This window comes from Oncorhynchus mykiss, chromosome 5, assembly GCF_013265735.2.
Source record: "Oncorhynchus mykiss isolate Arlee chromosome 5, USDA_OmykA_1.1, whole genome shotgun sequence".
NCBI classification, from domain to species: domain Eukaryota; kingdom Metazoa; phylum Chordata; class Actinopteri; order Salmoniformes; family Salmonidae; genus Oncorhynchus; species Oncorhynchus mykiss.
This window is the reverse complement of record NC_048569.1, coordinates 31,166,347-31,192,518: the sequence shown is the minus strand read 5'-3', so window position 1 is coordinate 31,192,518 and position 26,172 is coordinate 31,166,347. Positions and strand designations below refer to the sequence as shown.

Genomic DNA, 26,172 nt, shown 5'->3' with positions numbered 1-26,172 from the left:
GCCCCGACGAATTGAGGCTATTCTGAGGGCAGAACGCGGTGACTCAATATTAGGAAGGTGTTCGTTATGTTTAAAATATTCGGTGTATATTCCCCACTTAATGCATGAGCAATTTTAGCTTGAGAAAGCTCTGAGGTGATTTCTAGTCTATTCTATGTACTCTGATTTCTAGTCTATTCTATGTACTCAACCATGCTCAACTGGGCAATGTTGGATGGATTATGTGGAGGGCACCCAAATCATGGTTGTTCATCTTACCATGGACCGTATTTTAGTGCAAACCCAAACTGTATTGGACTGGCTCAGATATATATTTTTAGTATCATTATTTCCAGCACAATTCCATCAGCTTGGTTCAGTATTATTAAAAGAGCTTAAGTGATAGTTAAAGTGACAGAGCTATTATACACAGACATGGCTTCATATGCACTTACAGTATAACTGCCTACTTGAAGTAATATTAATTTTCCCCCCCTCACCTACTTATGTGTGGCTCTTTTCTGAAGGAACTGTGATTTACCAATGTTATTGACTTGTCACCTATTTAGTACCAACAGGCTATACTGTATATAAATAAGCCTAGTAGATGTACCCTTATTTAGTCTGGCCTTCACTGGCTTCCATTGCATCCATGAATACAGTGCAAGTGTGCTGCCCCAGGTGCTACTAAAAGTGGCACCACATTTGCGAGACAATCCAATGATATTGAGGGAGACATGAATTGTTTGCAAGTGTGCTGATGATTGGCCTGACTCATTACAAATTAGTATGTATTTCTCTGTTCTGGTGGGATTTTTTTTATTCAATGGATCCCTTTCTGGATGTTTAGCGCTGAGAAAACAGTCCGAGCCTGTCTTCATATCTCATTAACCTCTCAAAATCCTATGATAACGCTGTATAGCCATCCCGCCGTCTACGCCGTCTTGGCACCGACTTTTCTCTCCTTTGGAATAGTTTTATATCTTTTGATTAATTCCTATCAGCATGGTTTTTAATGGCTTTGTGAAGCTGCAGTGATTAAAGTCTTTACGGAATCTCCTGTTAGTGTTTCCCACACAATTGTTTTTCTCCCTAAACACTAATGATTGTAGATGTGGATGCTACCGTACATTAATGTCAATGGACAGGTTTTTACCAGTTACTGTTCGATCGTGTTTTTTCAGGTTTATATCCACGAATTACATTATATGAACCAAAAGGCTTTTGGTCACCAAGTTGTGTAACCTTACTGTCATTAATCATAATATTATGAGGGAGAGGGAGAGAGAGATTTTGATAGTATCTGCTGTGAATGGACAAAGATCCCCCTTCAGGTGCCAGCGTTCCCTGACAGGTCTACTCTGGCAAGCTGTTCCAGCAACACTTGGCCGACAGCTGCAAATACATATAAAGGCCTCTCTTCAACAAAAAAGAGGGAATATACCAAGGGCTGAGCTCGCAGCTGCCGTTAGTAGACACACAGACATACAGTATGCACATGCATTCAGACACACAAACATTCTCAAGAGAAAAAAAACAAACATTTTTTTTGTGTTAAACTCTCTTCATTGGCAAGGTCACTGAACTCACTTACGTTTTTGTAGCCGAGTTACTTGAGCATAAAACACCCAGTAGTTCTCTTCTCAACAGCAATGACAATTTTGATGTTACTTTATGTGGTGGCCTCACAAGAATTCCGACATTTGGAATGTCATAGAAGTGTATCCCATTTGACCACTCATTATCTGAGCATGTACCAAAATGTTGTCAGCAAATAACACTGCCATCGACTGTTGTAAGAGTGAAATCCATCCCATAGTCCCCAATCCCTTCTCTTTCCTAATAAGGGCCACCTCTAGGGCACCATTGTTCTCGTCCTTTTACTGCCTGGTTATCCACAGCAGTTGCAATCTGTATTACCCCCTTGTGCCACGGCTGCAAATATTGGCATTAGCTTCCTAATCACATTTATTTATTCCAAATGTCACAGAAAAGGGCACGTCTGTTTGCAGCTGGCTCGCACTGCTTCAACTCTAAGATACACTACATTACCAAACGCATGTGGACACCTGCTCGTTGAACATCTCATTCCAAAATCATGGGCATTAACATGGAGTTGGTCCCCCATTTGCTGCTATAACAGCCTCCATTCTTCTGGGAAGGCTTCCCATTAGATGTTGGAACATTACTGCGGGGACTTGCTTCCATTCAGCCACAAGAGCATTCGGGAGGTCGGACAATTATACCTGGCTCGCAGTCGGCGTTTCAATTAATCCCCAAAGGTGTTCGATGGGGTTGAGGTCAGGGCTCTGTGCAGGCCAGTCAAGTTCCTCCAAACCGATCTTGACAAAACATTTCTGTATGAACCTCAAACTGTTGCCACAGAAACATCTATAATGTCATTGTATGCTGTAGCGTTAAGATTTCCTTTCACTGGAACTGTTCTCCTGGCATCCGCCAAACCCAGATTCGTCTGTCGGACTGCCTGATGCTGAAGGGTGATTCATCACTCCAGATAACGCGTTTCCACTGCTCCAGAGTCCAATGGTGGCAAGCTTTACACCACTCCAGCCTACGCTTGGCATTGCACATGGTGATCTTAGGCTTGTGTGCGGCTGCTCGGCCATGGAAACCTATTTCATGAAGCTCCCGACAAACAGTTCTTGTGCTGAGGCAGTTTGGAACTCGGTAATGAGTTTTGCATCCGAGGACAGAAGATTTTTACAAGCTACGCGCTTCAGCACTCGGCAGTCCTGTTCTGTGAGCTTGTGTGGCCTACCACTTCGCAGCTGAGCCGTTGTTGCTCCTAGACATTTTCACTTCACAATAACAGCACTTACAGTTGACGAGGGTGTCTCTAGAAATTTGATAAACTGATTTGTTGGAAAGCTGGTATCCGATGATGGTGCCATGTTGAAAGTCAGCAACTGGTGTGGCAGAAATAGCCGCATCCACTAATTTGAAGGGGTGTCCACATACTTTTGTATATGTAGTGTATCATGTATTTTGGAATGTGCTTGGAAGAAAAGAAGAAGAGAAGGGGAAAGGCATTAGGTTGTGAATAGACACACTAATTTGCCACAGTAATGTGCAGGCAGCGATGCATGATCATCAGGCAATTATATTTGGTTACCATGCAAACAGTGAGCATCATGGGAGGTCATTAAAGGGAGAAAAATACCCTAGCTGAGAGCGAGAGAGAGAGATATATCTAAACAATCTTTCTTTCACATTTTCTATGAATATTAAATGCGTAATGTTCCTTCCCCAGGCTGTCCCAGGGATAACAAATGGAGATTCAATTGTTTTTTCCGTCAGATATGCATTATGATTACTTTCAGATGAAGCTAATGGACGTATATGACTGCGCCACTCTGAATGTTGTAATTGTTTGTTTCTAAACATACAAAAATGGGTCAAGATCTTCAATTATGTGAAATGCAAAAAGTTACATGAGTCAAAAGTTGTGTAAACATACTAACATGGATGACTCATAGCTGTCGTGATCTTGCCTCGTACCTTGGACATTTGTGACCATCACCTCGATTCTGTCTTATGTAGCAAAAAAATTTGTATCATACACTGCAATTAAGGAACAATGATTCTGCTTTGAAAGTTGATCAATTAATAACCCCACTTTTGAGAAATTGGCCCTTGAATGTTTTGGTACACATACTGGAGAGCTCTTCTTTGTCTACACCCATTCAGCATTGTTCACACTCTTAAACCTTAGCCCCAACCATCTCTTTAAGGATTCACATGTGAGGCCATGTGCTAAACAGAGTGAGCTAAACAATGAACCATAATCCCAACCCATACTGCCAGCAATACAAATTGATTGTCATAGCTAGCCACCATGCATGAATCAGCAGGTAGCTAAAGCTATTCAACTAGGTTCAATGTTAGTAAGCTAGCTAACATTAGGCTGTAACTAGCAATGCAAATGGATTTCTGAGATGCAAATAATATTTAACAAATGTAGCTAGACTCTAACCCGTACACATGCTGTTCCCTCTCTGTCACGAATGCCATGTTTGCCCTTAGTTTGAAGATGTAATCCGGAGACAGGTGTTATACAACAGCCTTCTGTGTTCTCTTTTCGACTCCCTCCGCATTTGCAATCAAATGCCGGAATTTTATCCATCTCCTTAGCTATCCACTGGGCATTCCACTAATTTCATAACTCGGTCAACTTCTTCTGTGACAACAACATTGTTTATCGCCATTTTTCCCCATCACTGTCATCAGAAGACTCTACAATGTCTGGTTCAATGAAAATGTTTTGACCTAAATGAGGGATTTCCTCATCGTCTGATTCAGTCAGTCAGAGTCAGTTTTGCACAATCCTCCTATAGAAAGTAGTCCATCACAGCTTTTTCCCACTGATCTTTGTCAATAGCGCCTGTTAAATTCAAGGCAGCAATGTTGAGATGTTGCAGTTGTCCATGATATCTTAAAAAAAAAGCTGTGGTAGCAAGGATTATCTACACATACTGAACAGCTCATGTTATAGACAGAAGCATGTTACATGGCAGACCAATCCAAACGCATCTCTCGGCATATCCAGCCTATCCTTTATCTTAGCCAATCATGGCTAGCGGGGAGGTTCCTGACTTTTTCCATGGCTAAACCAGTTAGGCTCGTAATTTAACATTTGTATTCATATTTACAGCTAGCATACACATTTGTTATTAGGGTACATTAAAGTTCACATGTTCCAGAAGGCATTTCTGTCTGAAAAATGTATTTTGATTAAAAATAATAATAATTGCATTTACGTTCAAATGCTTCGATTATATTCTCTTCGATTATAATCACAGCCGTATACATCCCCCCCCAAGCAGACACATCGATGGCTCTGAACGAACTTTATTTAACTCTTTGCAAACTGGAAAACATTCATCCGGAGGCTGCATTCATTGTAGCTGGGGATTTTAACAAGGCTAATCTGAAAACAAGACTCCCTAAATTTTATCAGCATATCGATTGCGCAACCAGGGGTGGAAAGACCTTGGATCATTGTTACTCTAACTTCCGCGACGCATATAAGGCCCTGCCCCGCCCCCCTTTCGGAAAAGCTGACCACGACTCAATTTTGTTGATCCCTGCCTACAGACAGAAACTAAAACAAGAGGCTCCCACGCTGAGGTCTGTCCAACGCTGGTCCGACCAAGCTGACTCCACACTCCAAGACTGCTTCCACCACGTGGACTGGGACATGTTTCGTAATGCGTCAGACAACAACATTGACGAATACGCTGATTCGGTGTGTGAGTTCATTAGAACGTGCGTTGAAGATGTCGTTCCCATAGCAACGATTAAAACATTCCCTAACCAGAAACCGTGGATTGATGGCAGCATTCGCGTGAAACTGAAAGCGCGAACCACTGCTTTTAATCAGGGGAAGGTGTCTGGTAACATGACCGAATACAAACAGTGCAGCTATTCCCTCCGCAAGGCTATCAAACAAGCTAAGCGTCAGTACAGAGACAAAGTAGAATCTCAATTCAACGGCTCAGACACAAGAGGCATGTGGCAGGGTCTACAGTCAATCACGGACTACAGGAAGAAATCCAGCCCAGTCACGGACCAGGATGTCCTGCTCCCAGGCAGACTAAACAACTTTTTTGCCCGCTTTGAGGACAATACAGTGCCACTGACACGGCCGGCAACGAAAACATGCGGTCTCTCCTTCACTGCAGCCGAGGTGAGTAAGACATTTAAACGTGTTAACCCTCGCAAGGCTGCAGGCCCAGACGGCATCCCCAGCCGCGCCCTCAGAGCATGCGCAGACCAGCTGGCCGGTGTGTTTACGGACATATTCAATCAATCCCTATACCAGTCTGCTGTTCCCACATGCTTCAAGAGGGCCACCATTGTTCCTGTTCCCAAGAAAGCTAAGGTAACTGAGCTAAACGACTACCGCCCCGTAGCACTCACTTCCGTCATCATGAAGTGCTTTGAGAGACTAGTCAAGGACCATATCACCTCCACCCTACCTGACACCCTAGACCCACTCCAATTTGCTTACCGCCCAAATAGGTCCACAGACGATGCAATCTCAACCACACTGCACACTGCCCTAACCCATCTGGACAAGAGGAATACCTATGTGAGAATGCTGTTCATTGACTACAGCTCGGCATTCAACACCATAGTACCCTCCAAGCTCGTCATCAAGCTCGAGACCCTGGGTCTCGACCCCGCCCTGTGCAACTGGGTACTGGACTTCCTGACGGGCCGCCCCCAGGTGGTGAGGGTAGGCAACAACATCTCCTCCCCGCTGATCCTCAACACTGGGGCCCCACAAGGGTGCGTTCTGAGCCCTCTCCTGTACTCCCTGTTCACCCACGACTGCGTGGCCACGCACGCCTCCAACTCAATCATCAAGTTTGCGGACGACACAACAGTGGTAGGCTTGATTACCAACAACGACGAGACGGCCTACAGGGAGGAGGTGAGGGCCCTCGGAGTGTGGTGTCAGGAAAATAACCTCACACTCAACGTCAACAAAACTAAGGAGATGATTGTGGACTTCAGGAAACAGCAGAGGGAACACCCCCCTATCCACATCGATGGAACAGTAGTGGAGAGGGTAGCAAGTTTTAAGTTCCTCGGCATACACATCACAGACAAACTGAATTGGTCCACTCACACAGACAGCATTGTGAAGAAGGCGCAGCAGCGCCTCTTCAACCTCAGGAGGCTGAAGAAATTTGGCTTGTCACCAAAAGCACTCACAAACTTCTACAGATGCACAATCGAGAGCATCCTGGCAGGCTGTATCACCGCCTGGTACGGCAACTGCTCCGCCCTCAACCGTAAGGCTCTCCAGAGGGTGGTGAGGTCTGCACAACGCATCACCGGGGTCAAACTACCTGCCCTCCAGGACACCTACACCACCCGATGTCACAGGAAGGCCATAAAGATCATCAAGGACATCAACCACCCGAGCCACTGCCTGTTCACCCCGCTATCATCCAGAAGGCGAGGTCAGTACAGGTGCATCAAAGCTGGGACCGAGAGACTGAAAAACAGCTTCTATCTCAAGGCCATCAGACTGTTAAACAGCCACCACTAACATTGAGTGGCTGCTGCCAACACACTGACACTGACTCAACTCCAGCCACTTTAATAATGGGAATTGATGGGAAATTATGTAAATATATCACTAGCCACTTTAAACAATGCTACCTTATATAATGTTACTTACCCTACATTATTCATCTCATATGCATACGTATATACTGTACTCTATATCATCGACTGTATCCTTATGTAATACATGTATCACTAGCCACTTTAAACTATGCCACTTTGTTTACATACTCATCTCATTTGTACATACTGTACTCGATACCATCTACTGTATCTTGCCTATGCTGCTCTGTACCATCACTCATTCATATATCCTTATGTACATATTCTTTATCCCCTTACACTGTGTACAAGACAGTAGTTTTGGAATTGTTAGTTAGATTACTTGTTGGTTATTACTGCATTGTCGGAACTAGAAGCACAAGCATTTCGCTACACTCGCATTAACATCTGCTAACCATGTGTATGTGACAAATAAAATTTGATTTGATTTGATTGATTTCTTGAAACGGGTCACGTTTTAGCCTTAAGGCAATTCCACTGTAAAACAAATGATTCACTTTAAAATGTATGTCTAACAAAAAACAATGATTGTTAAGTTAAATCAAACAGACTATTTTTAAAAATGTCCCCTGAACATTTTGCAAAAACACATTGACTTGAAGAACAGTGCAGACACAAAGTAAAAAATTATCGGTGGAAATTGTTAAAGGTATTCCTTGTGGAAGACATCAAAACTATGAAGTAACACATATGAAATCATGTAGTAACCAAAAAAGTGTTAAACATATAAATATATTTGAGATTCTTCAAATATAGTAGCCACCCTTTGCCTTGATGACAGCTTTGCATAATCTTGGTATTCTCTCAACCAGCTTCATGAGGTAGTCACCTGGAATGCATTTCAACTAACAAGTGTGCCCTGTTAATTTGTGGAATTTCTTTCCTTCTTAATGCGTTTGAGCCAATCAGTTATGTTGTGACAAGGTAGGGTTGGTATACAGAATATAGCCCGATTTGGTAAAAGGCTAAGTCCATATTATGGCAAGAACAGCTCAAATAACCAAAGGGAAACAACAGTCCATCATTATCTTAAGACATGACGGTCAGTCAATCCTGAAAATGTCAAGAACTTTGAATGTTTCTTCAAGTGCAGTCGCAAAACCATCAAGCACTATGATGAAACGGACTCTCATGAGAATCACCACAGGAAAGGAAGACCCAGAGTTACCTCTGCTGCAGATGATCCGTGTATTAGAGTTACCAGCCTCAGAAATTGCAGCACAAATAAGTGCTTCACAGAGATCAAGTAACAGACACATCTCAACATCAACTGTTCGGAGACTGCGTGAATCAGGCCTTCATGGTCGAATTTCTGCGAAGAAACCACTATTAAAGGACACCAATAAGAAGAAGAGACTTGCTTGGGCCAAGATACACTAGCAATGGACATTAGACCGGTGGAAATCTGTCCTCTGGTCTGAAGAGTCCGAATTGTGAGATTTTTGGTTGGATGATCTCAGCAAGTGTGGTTCCCACCATGGAAGAGGAGGTGTGATGGTGTGGTCGTGCTTTGCTGGTGACACTGTCTGTGATTTATTTAAAATTGAAGGCACACTTAACCAGCATGGCTACCACAGCATTCTGCAGCGATATGCCATCCCATCTGGTTCGCGCTTAGTAGGACTATCATTTTTTTTTCAACAGGACAAATACCCAACACACATCCAGTAGAGGTCGACGATTATGATTTTTCAAAGCCAATACTGATCCCGATTTATTGGAGGACCAAAAAAAAAAAATCAATTGATCAGAAGATTTGCATACATACAGTGGGGCAAAAAAGTATTTAGTCAGCCACCAATTTGTGCAAGTTCCCCCACTTAAAAAGATGAGAGAGGCCTGTAATTTTCATCATAGGTACACTTCAACTATGACAGACAAAATTTAAAAAAATTTTTTAAAAATCCTGAAAATCACATTGTTTAATGAATTTATTTGCAAATGATGGTGGAAAATAAGTATTTGGTCACCTGCAAACAAGCAAGATTTCTGGCTCTCACAGACCTGTAACAACATGTTTGAACTTGTTATCAGTATAAAAGACACCTGTCCACAACCTCAAACAGTCACACTCCAAACTCCACTATGGCCAAGACCAAAGAGCTGTCAAAGGACACTGGGAAGACTGAAGCTTGGTTTGAAGAAATCAACTGTGGGAGCAATTATTAGGAAATGGAAGACATACAAGTCCACTGATAATCTCCCTCGATCTGGGGCTCCACGCAAGATCTCACCCCGTGGGGTCAAAATGATCACAAGAACGTTGAGCAAAAATCCCAGAACCACACGGGGGGACCTAGTGAATGACCTGCAGAGAGCTGGGACCAAAGTAACAAAGCCTACCACCAGTAACACACTACGCCGCCAGGGACTCAAATCCTGCAGTGCCAGACGTGTCCCCCTGCTTAAGCCAGTACATGTCCAGGCCCGTCTGAAGTTTGCTAGAGAGCATTTGGATAATCCAGAAGAAGATTGGGAGAATGTCATATGGTCAGATGAAACCAAAATATAACTTTTTGGTAAAAACTCAACTCGTCGTGTTTGGAGGACAAAGAATGCTGAGTTGCATCCAAAGAACACCATACCTACTGTGAATCATGGGGGTGGAAACATCATGTTTTGGGGCTGTTTTTCTGCAAAGGGACCAGGACAACTGATACGTGTAAAGGAAAGAATGAATGGGGCCATGTATCGTGAGATTTTGAGTGAAAACCTCCTTCCATCAGCAAGGGCATTGAAGATGAAACGTGGCTGGGTCTTTCAGCATGACAATGATCCCAAACACACCGCCCGGGCAACGAAGGAGTGGCTTCGTAAGAAGCATTTCAAGGTCCTGGAGTGACCTAGCCAGTCTCCAGATCTCAACCCCATAGAACATCTTTGGAGGGAGTTGAAAGTCAGTGTTGCCCAGCAACAGCCCCAAAACATCACTGCTCTAGAGGAGATCTGCATGGAGGAATGGGCCAAAATACCAGCAACAGTGTGTGAAAATCTTGTGAAGACTTACAGAAAACGTTTGACCTCTGTCATTGCCAACAAAGGGTATATAACAAAGTATTGAGATAATCTTTTGTTATTGACCAAATACTTATTTTCCACCATAATTTGCAAATAAATTAATTAATAATCCTACAATGTGATTTTCTGGATTTTTTTTTTCTCATTTTGTCTGTCATAGTTGAAGTGTACCTATGATGAAAATTACAGGCCTCTCTCATCTTTTTAAGTGGGAAAACTTGCACAATTGGTGGCTGACTAAATACTTTTTTGCCCCATTGTATACAGTTGAACTCGGAAGTTTGTATCCATTTAAGTTGGAGTCATTGACACTCGTTTTTCAACCACTCCACACATTTCTTGTTAACAAACTATAGTTCTGGCAAGTCGGTTAGGACATTTACTTTGTGCATGACACAAGTCATTTTTCCAACAATTGTTTATAGAGAGATTAATTCACTTATAATTCACTGTATCACAATTTCAGTGGGTCAGAAGTTTACATACACTAAGTTGACTGCATTTAAACAGTTTGGAAAATTCCAGAAAATTATAATATGGCTTTAGAAGCTTCTGATAGGCTAATTTACATAATTTGAGTCAACTGGAGGTGTACCTGTGGATGTATTTCAAGGCCTACCTTCAATCTCAGTGCATCTTTGCTTGACATCATGGGAAAATCAAAAGAAATCAGCCAAGACCTAAAAAAAAATAGTTTACCTCCAAAAGTCTGGTTCATCCTTGGCAGCAATTTCCAAATGCCTGAAGGTACCAGGTTCATCTGTACCAACAATAGTATGCAAGTATAAACACCAAGGGACCACGCAGCCGTCATACCACTCAGGAAGAAGACTGTCTCCTAGAGATGAACGCCCTTTGGTGCGAAAAGTGCAAATCAATCGCAGAACAACAGCAAGGACCTTGTGAAGATGCTGGTCTGATGAAACAAGAATTGAACTGTTTGGCCATAATGACCCTCATTATGTTTGTTGGAAAAAGGGGGACACTTGCAAGCTGAAGAACACCATCCCAACCGTGAAACACAGGGGTGGCAGCATCATGTTGTAGGGGTACTTTGCTGCAGGGGGGAATGGTGCACTTCTCAAAATAGATGGCATCATGAGAGAGGAAAATTATGTGGATATATTGAAGCAACATCTCAAGACATCAGTCAGGAAGTTAAAGCTTGCTCATACAGTAAATGGGTCTTCCAAATGGACAATGACCCCAAGCATACTTCCAACAAAGTCAAGGTATTGGAGTGGCCATCACAAAGCCCTGACCTCAATCCTGTAGAAATGTTGTGGTCAGAACTGAAAAGTGTGTGTGAGCAAGGAGGCCTACAAACCTGACTCAGTTACACCAGCTCTGTCAGGAGGAATGGGCCAAAATGTTTCCAATTTATTGAGTGAAGCTTGTGGAAGGCTACCCGAAACGTTTGGCCCAAGTTATACAATTTAAAGGAAATGCTACCAAATACTAATTGAGTGTATGTAAACTTCTGACCCACTGGGAATGTGATGAAAGAAATAAAAGCTTAAATAAATCATTCTCTCCACTATTATTCTGACATTTAACATTCTTAAAATAAAGTGGTGATCTTAACTGACCTAAGACAGGGAAATGTTACTAGGATTGAATGTCAAGAATTGTGAAAAACTGAATTTAAATTTATTTGGCTAAGGTGTATGTAAACTTCTGACTTCAACTGTATTTGTAATAATGACAATTACAACAATACTGAATGAACACTTTTATTTTAACTTAATATAATACATCATTAAAAATCTATTTAGTCTCAAATAAATAATGAAACATGTTCAATTTGGTTTAAATAATGCATAAACTCTTTTGGAGACGAAAGTCAAGTGTAATATGTGCCATGTAAAAAAGCTAACGTTTAACTTCCTTGCTCAGAACATGAGAACATATGAAAGCTTGTGGTGCCTTTTAACATGAGTCTTCAATATTCCCAGTTAACCTTTCTGATCTCCCCATCCCGGATCCGGGTTCGTGAATACAGACTCAAGCTCATTACCATAACGCAACGTTAACTATTCATGAAAATCGCAAATGAAATGAAATAAATATGCCATCTCTCAAGCTTAGCCTTTTGTTAACAACACTGTCATCTCAGATTTTCAAAATATGCTTCTCAACCATTGCAAAACAAGCATTTGTGTAACAGTATTGATGGCTAACGTAGCATTTAGCATTAGCATTCAGCTGGCAACATTTACACAAAAAAACAGAAAAGCATTCAAAAAAATCATTTACCTTTGAAGAACTTCAGATGTTTTCAATGAGGAGACTCTCAGATAGCAAATGTTCAGTTTTTCCTGAAAGATTATTTGTTTAGGACAAATCGCTCCGTTTTCTGCGTCACGTTTAGCTATGAAAAAACCCCTGTATCCAGGATTGTGTAAATCTATCAGCAAGCTCATTAGCATAACACAACGTTAACTATTTATGAAAATCGCAAATGAAATGAAATAAATATGCCATCTCTCAAGCTTAGCCTTTTGTAAACAACACTGTCATCTCAGATTTTCAAAATATGCTTCTCAACCATAGGAAAACAATCATTTGTGTAAAAGTAGCTAGCTAGAGTTAGCATTTCGCGTTAGCATTTAGCGTTAGCATTAGCGTTAGCATCCAGCACGCAACATTAACAAAAACATAAAAGCCTTCAAATAAAATCATTTACCTTTGAAGAACTTCTGATGTTTTCAATGAGGATACTCTCAGTTAGATAGCAGATGCTCAGTTTTTCCAAAAAGATTCCTTGTGTATTAGAAATAGCTCCGTTTTATACATCACATTTGGCTACCAAAAAAAATCCATAAATTCAGTCCTCAAAACGCAAACTTTTTTCCAAATTAACTCCATAATATCGACTGAAAACATGGCAAACGTTGTTTAGAATCAATCCTCAAGGTGTTTTTCACATATCTCTTCATTGATACATCGTTCTTGGACACATGCTTTCTCTCCTGAATCCCAGGAGAAAATGACCGCACCTGAAGATTACGCACAAATTTAGACAAAGGACACCGGGCGGACCTCTGGAAAATGTAGTCTCTTATGGCCAATCTTCCAATGATATGCCTACAAATACGTCACAATGCTGCTAAGACCTTGGGCGAACGACAGAAAGTGTAGGCTCATTCCTTGCGCAATCACAGCCATATAAGGAGAGAATGGAAAACAGAGCTTCAGAAATTCTGCTAATTCCTGGGTGATGCATCATCTTGGTTTCGCCTGTAGAATGAGTTCTGGGGCACTTACAGACAAAATCTTTGCAGATTCTGAAACTTCAGAGTGTTTTCTTTCCAAAACTGTCAAGAATATGCATAGTCGAGCATCTTTTCGTGACAAAATATCGCGCTTAAAACGGGAACGTTTTTTATCCAAAAATGAAATAGCGCCCCTAGAGCTCTAAGAGGTTAAGAAGTTCTGGGTTGTAGTTATTATAGGAATTATAGGACTATTTCTCTCTATACCAACCATTTGTATTTCATATACCTTTGACTATTGGGCGTTCTTATAGACACTATAGTATTGCCAGCCTATTCTTGGGAGTTGATAGGCCTGAAGTCATAAACAGCCTGTGCTTTGCGAAGAGCTGCTGGCAAACACAGGAAAGTGCTGTTTGAATGAATGCTTACGAGCCTGCTGCTGTCTACCACCGCCCAGTCAGACTGCTCTATCAAATATCAAATTATAGACTTAATTATAATATAATAAACATACAGAAATACGAGTCTTAGGTCATTAATATGGTCAAATCCGGAAACTATCATTTCGAAAACAAAATATTTATTATTTCAGTGAAATACGGAACCGTTCTGTATTTTATCAAACTGGAGGCATCCGTAAGTCTAAATATTGCTTTTACATTGCACAACCTTCAATGTTATGTAAAATTCTGGCAAATTATTTGGTCGTTCACAATGAGCCCAAACTGCTGCATATACCCTGACTCTGCTTGCACAGAAGGCACGAGAAGCGACACAATTTCCCTAGTTAATATTGCTTGCTAACATGAATTTCTTATAACTAAATATTCAGGTTTAAAATATATATACTTGTGTATTGATTTTAAGAAAGACATTGATGTTTATGGTTAGGTACATTGGTGCAACGACAGTGCTTTTTTCGCATATATGTTTGTTAAATCATCACCCGTTTGGCGAAGTTGGCTATTCGATGATAACTTAACAACCACCACATTGATTATTTGCAACGCAGGACAAGCTAGTTAATCTAGTAATATATTCCATTATCAATCAACAGCTCAACCAATTTCATGTTATCACAACTATTACTATAAAACCATGTCATACTAGTGTTTCTGTATTCTGGACATCATTCCTCTTCGTCGGTGACTCTATCTGAAGTGAACAGTCAGTGAGAGCTGTGTTAGATGTCCTGACAGGTGAGGAGTCAGCTGGTCTATCAGACTCTAATGCCCTGACTCACCCTTCCCTGTTTCAATTCACTCCACGGACCACATTCACACGGCACTGGCATCAGGTTGCATACATTTTGGATTCTCTACATAGTTCATTCTAATATATCTACTACTGTACATTCCTAAGATATCTTCAATTCATCCAGTGTAGATACTGTACGTATAAAATGCATTTGATTACTGTTACAGTGCTATTTGGGTTGTTAATTGGATTCAATCCCGACATTTCTTGATTTCTTGTTTCTTTTGTTTTAAATGTATTATTTAAAGTGTCTTCAATTTACACATGACATTAATTCTGTATCCCTTCTCACAAGTTCCGGTTTACCTTTTAATATTGATAAATTCAATGTTTATTGAACTGGGGAACAAAAATGATTTATGCTTTGCACATGTTGCAAACAATTATCTAGTAAATCAGTTGTATAATTAAGCAATAAGGCACGAGGGGGTTTGTTGTATTTATACCACAGCTAAGGGCTGTTCTTACGCATGATGATATGTGCCTGGACACAGCCCTTAGCCCTGTTATATTGGCCATATACCACAAACCCCTGAGGTGCCTTATTGCTATTATAAACCGGTTACCAAAGTAATTAGAACAGTTCAAATACATGTTTTGTCATACCAGTGGTATACAGTCTGCTATACCATGGCTGTTAGCCAATCAGCATTCAGGGCTCGAACCACCCAGTTTATAATAACTGGCTTTATACCTCTGATGCATGTGGTCTAGCAGCCTGTTATGTAGCTATGGTGTCTAATACAACTCTGCTGATTTATTATTATCTCTGTGACGACTTGGAAGTTGACAGTACAGTATGTCCTTAGCAACGGGACATGGATAGAACAAAACTATCTGCTTATCATCCCATGGTCTATTTCTCCCTGCATGAAGAACCCCCATAATGAATATAACTAAAACACTATATATCTTGATGATCTATGTATGCAGGGCATCCCTCTGCATATGAGGACACCCAGAGATCCAGGGCTAGCCAGAGCTGCTTGGCTTAGGAAGAGGGAAGGCAGGGTGGGCTAGCGGCGAGGGAGTAACTCAGGCCTAATTCCCTGCTATAATTCAGGAGGGTGAGGGCCTGAGACAGCCAAATCTACCCACAAATCTCCCCCCTACCCGGGGATCAGAGTCAGGGCCAAGGAGGGCTGCATGGAGAAACATGGGGGATGTATGGGGAGGTGATGGGGGCTCAGGGGTGGGCAGTGATGGGACTGAGAGATGGAACTCAGACAAAGCCAATCAATATGCCTGCCTTTCTGTAGCCGTACTGAGGAAAGGAATATAATGTGGAGGTAGACCTGTTATTTTCAGTTAAAACTCAATGGAGATTTTCCATTCAGTTTTCAATCAGAGTTTAATCAGATTTCATGATTAAGTAGGGCCACCGAGGGTCAATGTAATTTCCCTGGTGATTTCATGGCTCAGTTTGTGGACTTTCTATATTACATTTTTCAATTATCTTGGAAAATGTTTTTTATGTGGGTGGTCAATTATTTGTTTATTTTGCAATTAGCTTTCTCTGTTTTGGTTGAATGTACACTTAACTCACCACATGCATAGTATACTTTATGGTTCAATTAATTTGTCATTTTTCTGAATCAAAATGTACAATTCATAACTTTGTCCTTCTCACTCACCAAGCTGTATTGAAAAGGTCACATGGGACAGGTCTTCAACTACTGTAGGCTCTAAGTTCCCAGCACATGCTGCTCTTTTCCCCTCATCTCTTCCTCTGGCCACACTACCTGTTTGAGACCACTCTCCTGGTGACATCACTTCCTGAATGGCTATGGCTGATGGGAAAGGATCCCCTGTGGGTGTAGAAAAAAGTGAGCCGAGTCAGTCTTCCATCCCTTGGCTCTAGGAGTTGCAGTTGGACGGGGAGAGTAGATAGCAGCTGCCTGGACAAATGCTCTTTTAACTCCAAGCTGGGGATGAGGGAGATAGAGAAAGCGATGGAATGAGAAAGAAAAAGAGAGGGTGAAGCTGGCCCTGAAGTCCACTCCAGTGAGGTTTCATCTCATATAGGCTACAACGGTTTACTCACCCAGATACAGGCTCCACTAGTTGTGATACAGCACTGTTAACACCCTCTCTGACTAGAGAGGTATACACAGTCTCCACTCTGAATGAAATACATCTCTGGATTGGCATTGTATTCCCTCCAAGGCATGGAAAGGGAGCATATGTTTGTGTGTGTGTGTGTGTGTGTGTGTGTGTGTGTGTGTGTGTGTGTGTGTGTGTGTGTGTGTGTGTGTGTGTGTGTGTGTGTGTGTGTGTGTGTGTGTGTGTGTGTGTGTGTGTGCACGCGTGTGTGCATGTGATGAATGAATGCGTTAGTATGTAGACCGATGTACGGATATTTGCATACAGTGTGGATGGAATATTAGTTCCATGAGTTTCCTGAAGATTAATGCACTATAGCTCTCTAGTTTCTCAGTGTGCCTGCCAGGGAGGGAGCTGCTTCCCCTGTGCCCAGATGGTGGCTACAGAACAGAACAGGTGCACGATGGGTTGGCCTAGTGTGTTGTTGTTTTTATCCTGAAGTTTATCCCCGGGGCACGGCTTATTATGCTTTATAATGGAATAACAGATGAGGAAGAATGATTTACAAAACTGCCAAAGTATCCAGTGGTTGATGTAGATTGAAAAGGTACCTATAGTGGTTCTTCAGATGAAACTCACTGGCAAGAGCTGTCTTTAGTTCCAGAGCCTCTTCAGCAGAGCATAATGGCTTGGGTAATCTGATGTCAGTTGTACAACACTTTGATGCTACACATCATTTTGATCCACTCATCCCTCTTCACTATAGAATACATGGATAATGGCTTTCAGCATGTCGATGATAGCCACTGAGGGGAAAAAAGTTGATGTAACGACTTGGTTACATATTCAATTCTGCCAGACGGTTTTAACTCTCTGTCATTTGTTAATTTATTTATTCTTAATTGATTCTAAAGGATGTTGAACAAATGTCACGGCTGAGTTTGTGGCCAGTAATACACCATATGAGTAGGTGGTAATCTGTGAGGGAGGGGGGGGGGGGGGGAGGGACAGGGGGCCAGAGCGAGAGATAGAGAGAGATGTAAGGCAGATGGCTCAAGGAAAAGAAAGCTGAAGTGAGAGCAAAAGTGAGTGATGAAGGGAGGGAGAGAAAGACATCGACAAAAAAAAAGAAAGAGATTGAGAGGGATTTGAATCCTCCGGCTCCCAGTCTTTCTCCTCCCTGTGGAGTGACTTCAGACTAAAGCATCAGGGATTTGTAGGGTCTTAAGATGAATGAAAACCACATCTCCCTCATGGAAACATTGTGAATTTACATGGCTGTTGTTATAATGAAAGAGAGTGCTAAAAGATTAACTTTTCTTACCAGACTAATTTTACATTTGAATTCTATTTTCTTTTACAGCTATGATCATTAATGTTTGCTTGCTAACGATTGTGTCTATTATTTCGTTATGTTTCAAATATTGCATTGCCAGTCTCAACTCCACCTCTACACAATCCTTTAAAAAAAATAATTTCTGAAAAGTTCAAAATGTTCCTCTGGTGTCCTGTAAGTTTTATGAAACAGTAGCTCTCTCATCTGTTGTTGTTGCCGGACGACTTTGTTTCAGGCGGGGAGTGTATTTCCCAGAAGCTGCTCTCCTATTCTCCGGAGGACGTTCCTCTCTTAGGAGTTACCCACCTCTCCATGGTTTGATTATGGCCACCCAGCAGTGCATTAGTTATAATTTGAGAGTGGTTTGTTTTTCCTCATGAAGATAGAATTTGAAACATTTTGATGAATAACCCTATCTGCTCTTATACACTGTATTATACAGTAGGCACAGAGAATGGCTGGCAGGTGTAGTGTACAAAAAAATGGTGTCTGACTGCAATATAGTCACAATTTTTCAGATTCTCACCGGATACTTTCCGTTGACCACTACGGTGAAGAATTGTCAGTTAATCTTGGAATATGTCAGCTCTATTAGTCTATGGCCCATACACAGTGACTGTATGTGTATGGATTAAGTGTGCTTTTCACTCTCAGCTTGGCTGCCAGAGAGTCTTTGATGTGTCTGTGATGGCATGAAATGGTACAAACCATGGAGCAATGGATGTGTCACGGTGAATTTGCATGAGCAGGCTTTGAGGGGAATGCTATGGCTTGGAGACGGAGATGGGGCGAGTTAGGCTAACAACCTTATCGCATTGGCATGTGTAAACCCTAGGGCTGTGGGACTGACTCACTCTGACTAGAACACTGGCATGTTAAAACCACTGCCTGGCTCGCTGTCAGTGTTGTTTGTGTAAGTGTCTGTGTGCTTGTATATGTGTTTGTATGTCTCACTCTCTCTCCCTCTTTCTTCCAGGGAGGCCTGATCGCTCTCCTCCTCCTCATTCTTCTCTTCACACTGGTTCTGTACACCCGTCACCGCTGGTGCAAGCGCCGGCGCATCCCCCAGAAGAGCGCCAGCACCGAGGCCACCCATGAGATCCACTACATCCCCTCTGTGCTGCTGGGACCCCAGGGTAGGGACAGCTTCCGGGGGTCCCGCCAGCTACAGCACAGCTCTGTCATCGGCATGCCCATCCGGGAGACCCCCATACTGGATGACTACGACTGTGATGAGGACGATCAGATGGGTCACACACACACCTCCACACCCAACCAGGTCCACAACCAGCTGATTGATGGGAAAGTCCAGGGCCTGGATGAGTATGGACCCAGCCAGGGGACACATACCCACAACCAGCACACTGACAGCCTGAGGAAGGGGGAGGACAGCCTCCAACACAGTCTGGATAAAAGAGGTGGGTACCACTGTAGTATGTAATAGTCCACTGTAGTCCACTGACTAGACTAGAGAAAAGTCACAGTATTGTTGAGAGAATGAGAATATCCTATATTTCTGTTAAATATTTTTATTTATTCATTTATTTAGATTGAAAAGCAACCATTTTTGGTGACATCCTCCACCTATTAATCCCTATGCACTCCTTATATTTTACTTGCACAGCCTTTAGCCAAGATCGTGGGGCGGCAGGTAGCCTAGTGGTTAGAGCGTTGGACTAGTAACTGAAAGGTTGCAAGATCGAATCCCAGAGCTGTTGTTCTGCCTCCAAATCTGATAAATGGTGTCTTGCTCACGCTCAAGGCCCATTATAGAACCTCCCCTGTTTGATTGTAGGTAGGGTGTTATTTTCTTTGAATGCTTCATTTAGTTTTTGGTAAACATTAGAGCTGATTTTTATTCCCAAGAGCTCTTAAAACGATCCACAGAACATTTAGTCTTGTTTAGGTGGTTTTGCAAACAAAGTTCAATCAATGTTTCTTGTCTCTTTCAGCAGTGTGGGGTCTTCAATGACCAAATTAAGCATTTAAAGAAAAGAACATGCTGAGGGGTTGCTTTTCTGCCTCTTGTACTGGTGGCCTTGAACATGTGTAAGGCATCGTGAATGAATCAAATGATCAATGTTTTTGGAGGCAGGTTGGCATTTATTGGCATGAATCTTGTCCCGGAGGCAGCTCTGCAGAGTGGTCTCTAGCTGATTTTAAACCTCACCCGAACCTTGACTGTAACCTTAACCACACTGCTAACCCTAATGCCTAACTCTAACATTAAATTAAGAACAAAAAGCAACAACAACAAAAAAGTCAGGATTCTTTACGATATAGCCAATTTTGACTTTGCAGCTGGCCTGTCTAGCAGAAATAACTTACTTCTGCCTCCAGGGTAAGATTATGACAAACATCATCCTGCTTTTTGGAGTCCAATGTTCAACCCAAGGTCCAAAAACCTGGAGTGGCCAGCATTGAGTCCAGATCTAAAACCTCATTGAAAACCCATGGCGAGATCTGAAAACAGTATTTGATTGAGGGCACCCCTCAAACATTGCAGACTTGGAGCAGTTTGTAGCTGAAGAGTGGGCCAACATCCAGTAGAAAGGTGCAGCAACCTCATCGATGGCTACAAAACATTTTTGTTATCTTGGCCAAAAGGCTGTGCAACCAAGTATTAGCTCCTGGTTGCTATAACTTTGTCCATGTCATTTGTTTTTCTTCTCTAAATTAAAATTGTAAACCAGCAAAATTGCTTCTGCAATATTGAAAATCCAATAACAATGTGTGGAGACCAATTTCTGCATCCAAGTTATTTTAGAAGAAATAAGGTGTATTTAAGAAAACTGCAAGGGTGGACACCTGCTCTTTCCATGACATAGACTGACCAGGTGAATCTAGGTGAAAGCTATGATCCTTTATTGATGTCACTTGTTAAATCCACTTCAATCAGTGTACTGTCAGTGGACTGTCCTGTTTGGCTCCGTTGATAGAATATGGCACTTGCAACATGGCACAGGGTTGTGGATTCGATGCCCACAGGGGACCAGTATGGATGAAAGTGTTTGCATTCTACTATAAGTCGCTCTGGATAAGACATTCAGCTAAATTAGTCAAATGTAAATGTATGAAGGGGAGGAGACAGGTTAAAGAGGGATGTGTAAGCCTTGATACATGGATTGTGTATGTGCCATTCAGAGGGTAAATGGGCAAGACAAAAGATGTAAGTGCCCTTGAAAGGGGTATGGTACTAGGTGCCAGCTGCACTGGTTTGTGTGAAGAACTGCTACGCTGCAGGATTTTTCACAGTTTCCCGTGTGTATCAAGAATGTTCCACTTCCCACAGGACATCCAGCCGCCAACTTGACACAACTGTGGGAAGCATTGGCGTCAACATGGGCCATCATCCCTGTGGAACGCTTTCAAAACCTTGTAGAGTCCATGCCCTGATGTATTGAGGGGGGGGGGGGGCACTATATGTTACACTTAAAATATTCTACACACAACTGATTTTACCTATCACTGTTACTATTTTATTACAGATTATCTCAAAAAGTAGAAATCTACTTTTTATGTGTTTTCTTCTACAACTCCATCTCCATCCCCTTGGTAAATGCCAATGGGGAATGTTAGAAAGTGTATCTTGGGTGAATTTGTTATCCATAGTTTGTTCCCTTGTCTGGCCATAGCCATTGACCCTTCATCTGTCTGTCACCCACAAGTAATGACTACAAGTCAAGATGGAAGAGGTCATTGACATTGGTCTGGTCACTTACGAATGGGGGTTAGTCGATGAGAAACTCATTGACCCTCACTAAACACTGTCCAGTGTGTATACTCCTGGAAGAGGAGTCCTATATTATGGACTCAAAGCACTTTTTTTTTGTTTTGTTTTTGTTAGAACAAAGTGTTGAAAGAAAGTTAATTCTGGTGACTGCAGGTCACTCTAATAGCTGTAGATTACACTATCCACATTGAACCCCAAATTGCACCTCAGGAATGTTCATCTTTAATAATTGAGGGATGGCAGATTGCAACGGTGGCTTTTTAGTCTGAACGCTATTCATGTCATGTTAAATTATGCATGACAAAGTTTAACATCTTGTTTCCTGGAGCTGCCCTCCTGTCTCTACTTGTATTTATCATTCAGCAAAAAGCAATTTATCCATTTATCCACTTCCTGAACCCACAACACTTTTCCCGGTGAGAAGAGAAGGATCAGGACACAGCCATACTTTAATTTAATGTTGTTTATTTATGTGATACATTTTCTTTTGGGAAAGGAACTTTGCATTATTCAGCTGTAGCAGAAAGGGTAACACTTTAGTGATCCAAGTTTTCAGTGTCAATGGAGGGAGGTGTACTCTGTCAAGCCAACAACAGTAGGGCTAGATTGCTGTGCATTTGAGGGTCAAGTGTCATGCGACTGAAAATGTTATGTCATTGAAAATGTGCATGGATATTATTATTTTTATTTTTTAAATAGTAGTAAAATGTTTTCAAATGGCTTCAATGTTTGAATAATTTAAGGACTGATATGAAGAATCACAGGGAATTATTAGTTGCATGAAGAAATCATTGCATATGTTGATAATCAAAGAGCACATTTTCTCTCTTGTAACAACAGTGTTTTGAAAGTGCTATGTTAGGAAAGTCCTTGGTCGAGTATAACACTATACAGTGCATTCAGAAAGAATTCAGACCCCTTATCTTTTTCCACATTTTGTTACTTTACAGCCTTTTTCTAAAATGGACTAGATGTTTTTTTATCCTCATCAATCAACAGACAATACCCCATAATGACAAAGCGAAAACAGGTTTTTAGACATTTTTGCAAATGTATTACAAATGTAAAGACTAAAATATCACATTTACATAAGTATTCAGACCCTTTACTCAGTACTTTGTTGAAGCACCTTTGGCAGCGATTTCAGCCTTAAGTTTTCTTGGGTATGACACTACATGCTTGGCACATCTGTATTTTTTTGAGTTTCTCCCATTCTTCTCTGCAGATATTCTCAAGCTCTGTCAGGTTGGATGGGGAGCCTCACTGCACAGCTATTTTCAGGTCTCTCCAGAGATTTTTGATCAGGTTTAGGTCCAGGCTCTGGCTGGGCCAGTCAAGGACATTCAGAGACTTATCCCAAAGCCACTCCTGTGTTGTCTTGGCTCTGTGCTTAGGGTTGTTGTCCTGTTGGAAGGTCAACCTTGGCCCCAGTCTGAGGTCCTGAGCACTCTGGAGCAGGTTTTCATCAAGGATCTCTCTGTACTTTCCTCTGTTAATCTTTCCCTCGATCCTAGTCTCCGAGTCCCTGCTGCTGAAAAACATCACCACAGCATGCCGCTGCCACCACCATGCTTCACCATTTGATAGTGCCAGGTTTCCTCCAGATGTGACACTTGGCATTCAGGCCAAAGAGTTCAATGTTGGTTTCATCAGACCAGAGAATCTTGTTTCTCATGGTCTGCGAGTCTTTAAGTGCCTTTTTGCAAACTCCGAGCGGGCTGTCGTGTGCCTTTTACTGACGAGTGGCTTCCGTCTGGCCACTCTACCATAAATACCTGATTGTGCTACAGAGATGGTTGTCCATCGGGGGACCAACTCCATATTAATGTACATGATTTTTGAATCAGATGATCAACAAGCAGATGTCCACATACTTTTGGTCATGTAGTGTATAATATCTCTCTCCAGATTTTGCTTAATGATGCTCCGTATATATCTCAAAGCGATACAGACAATCCTTTTCCTTGAATAAATCATTAAGTGGATCCTCTTGGTGCAGGTTCAGCTCCGCGTAAACACATCCACCATACGGCCGGCTAGCTTGCATAAGTAATCGCCTCAATTAATTCAAAGCTGGAGATATTTGCATCATGACCTTGTGTGTGACATTTTTTACTCTGTGGAAATCAACAGGGGGGGGCTCTGTCTTTTTTGCTGCTATCTTTTTGGGCTGAATTAAATACCCATGAACAAAGATGAACACTTGCATTGTCTAGTGCCATCTTGTTCCAAAAACAAACAAACTCCTGACACTTGAAACCTGCTCTCTGAGAGATTAGCCACTCGCCCCATTTTCCCTTCATTCTCCATCTTCTCATTTCGCAGCCAGTAAAATAAAACAAGATCTTCAAGCTTGGCCTGTTTATAAACTGCAGAAAAATGTAATTTAATCGTGCAACAAGGAGACAGGTTGGAGGTTAATTCAGTTTGACTCCCCTGAGAGAGAGACTGTGAGGGAGAGTGACGGAAGAGAGGAGAGACGGAAGAATGCTGGTATTGGCTGCTTTTACAAACCTGTCCTTATGTTAATCACTAGCTGTAAGGTATTGTCACCACACAATGGGGTGAGCAGCTACAGGGCACAAGCTACTAAGGGGAGGTCTGGGACACTGGTTTTAATTGACATCAAAGGTTTTTCATAGGAAAAAAAATAATTGTCGTCTCCTTCTTGTCATTCTGTGCATAATGGATTTTAGAATAGAATATGTGCTAGTTAGTTTAGATTTGTTTCCCCTTAGGCTGTATTGGAAAGTGTAAAGACTTTTCAGCCATATAATTTATATGTAGATATAGCCCTTAACTGGGGCCTGGAGTTTTCCATGGTCAGGTCACAATGTAGGACAAACTCCTGGCCCTAAATACTGAAGCGTCCTTCTCCCATAACATCAACCTCCAAGCATGTCTAAAAATGAGCCATTTACAACAATCATTTATGTGGATGCTTTCACCCGCTCTCCCCTACAAAGCCATATAATTTAAATACAGAGCCGATTAACTCTCTCTACCTGTTATCAGCGCACCTCCCAAAGGTCTCCAAATACCAGGCGTTTCTTTATCTGTCTGTCTCAGCTGACAGATGACCTCATTCTCAGCCTGCTGAATAGTCCTATCTGGAGGCATTATGGCGCGTGCCTCACAGGTTCCTATGTGTGGCTGAATCTTTACTCAGGTCCTACAAACAAATGAGGCCTGTCATGTGGTTATTCAGTGGGTCTCTGGTGCACTGGGCACATGGTGGGCAGCGGCGTTCCATAAATCAGATGCCACATACTCAGCACCGTGCCAGGGACCTCGTTGAGCATGTGACGGCCTCTAGGACCGCAATTACCATCAGCCCCCACTGGCACCCATCTCCCCCCCCCTCCAGTGAGGACCACCCTTTGCTCTTAATTTACTTGAGATGTTTCCGCCACTTACGTTACATCACTTGCAGTTAAAGCCATCCGCTTGGCTACACTGAATTAGTTGATTAATTTCTAACCAGAAATAAGAACTAGAATATCACAGTTTATTGGCTCTGTGAATTATCGTGGCAGTGGCAAAACACTTTTCAATTATCTTTTTTTTTCTTCTTGTGTATTTACATTCCCACTCGTATTGAATCATGTTGTTTGCTCTGCACCAAGAAAACATTTTAGAAAATTCATAATTGAGCTGTGTGTACTGAAGAGGATCAAATCAAATATAAAAGTTTTTGTCACTTGTGCCGAATACAACAGGTGTAGACATTACCGTGAAATGCTAACTATGATAATGGGGATGTCTGCTGTTCACATTGTTTGTAACTCATTTTATACATAATGTTGCTACTACTGTCTATTATGACCGAAAAGAGCTTTTGGGCATCAGAACAGCGATTACTCACCTCGAACTGGACAAATATTTTTTCCTTAATGAGTCCAACGTGTAGGATATACTGCTTTGTCAAGACGATGCCCAAATCCCCGTCATCCGTGTGAAGAAAAGACTGAGAAAAAGGGGGAGGAGAGTGGGGTGCCTTGTAAGAATTTGCCAACAAGTAGGTAAACTACCACTACCCACCATGTTATTGGCCAACGTGCAATCATTAGAAAACGAACTGGACAATCAATATTTAAGAATATCCTACCAACAAGACCTTAAAAACTGTAACATCTTATGTTTCACCGAGATGTGGCTAAACTACGACACGGATAATATATAGCTGAATGGCTTCTCTGTGCATCGGCAGGATGAGGACAAGATGAGGGGTGGGGTGTGTGTATATTTGTCAATAACTGCTGGTGCGCAATGTCTAATATTAAACAAGTCTCGAGGTATTGCTTGCCTGAGGTAGAGTATCTCATGATAAGCTCTAGACCACACTATCTACCAAGTGAGTACTCATCTATATTATTCGTAGCCATCTATTTACCACCACAAACCGATGCTGGCACTAAGACCGCACT

General features: G+C 41.9%; 1 protein-coding gene across 1 annotated transcript in view; it reads left to right on the top strand.

The window, feature by feature from the left end:
• LOC110523598 (astrotactin-2-like) overlaps positions 1-26,172 on the top strand; it is a 430,658-nt gene that overhangs the window by 93,681 nt on the left and 310,805 nt on the right. Inside the window, exon 3 of the mRNA XM_036977273.1 lies at positions 18,989-19,430. Within this exon, the coding sequence (XP_036833168.1) occupies positions 18,989-19,430 (442 nt within the window). The remainder of the gene's footprint in view (positions 1-18,988; positions 19,431-26,172) is intronic.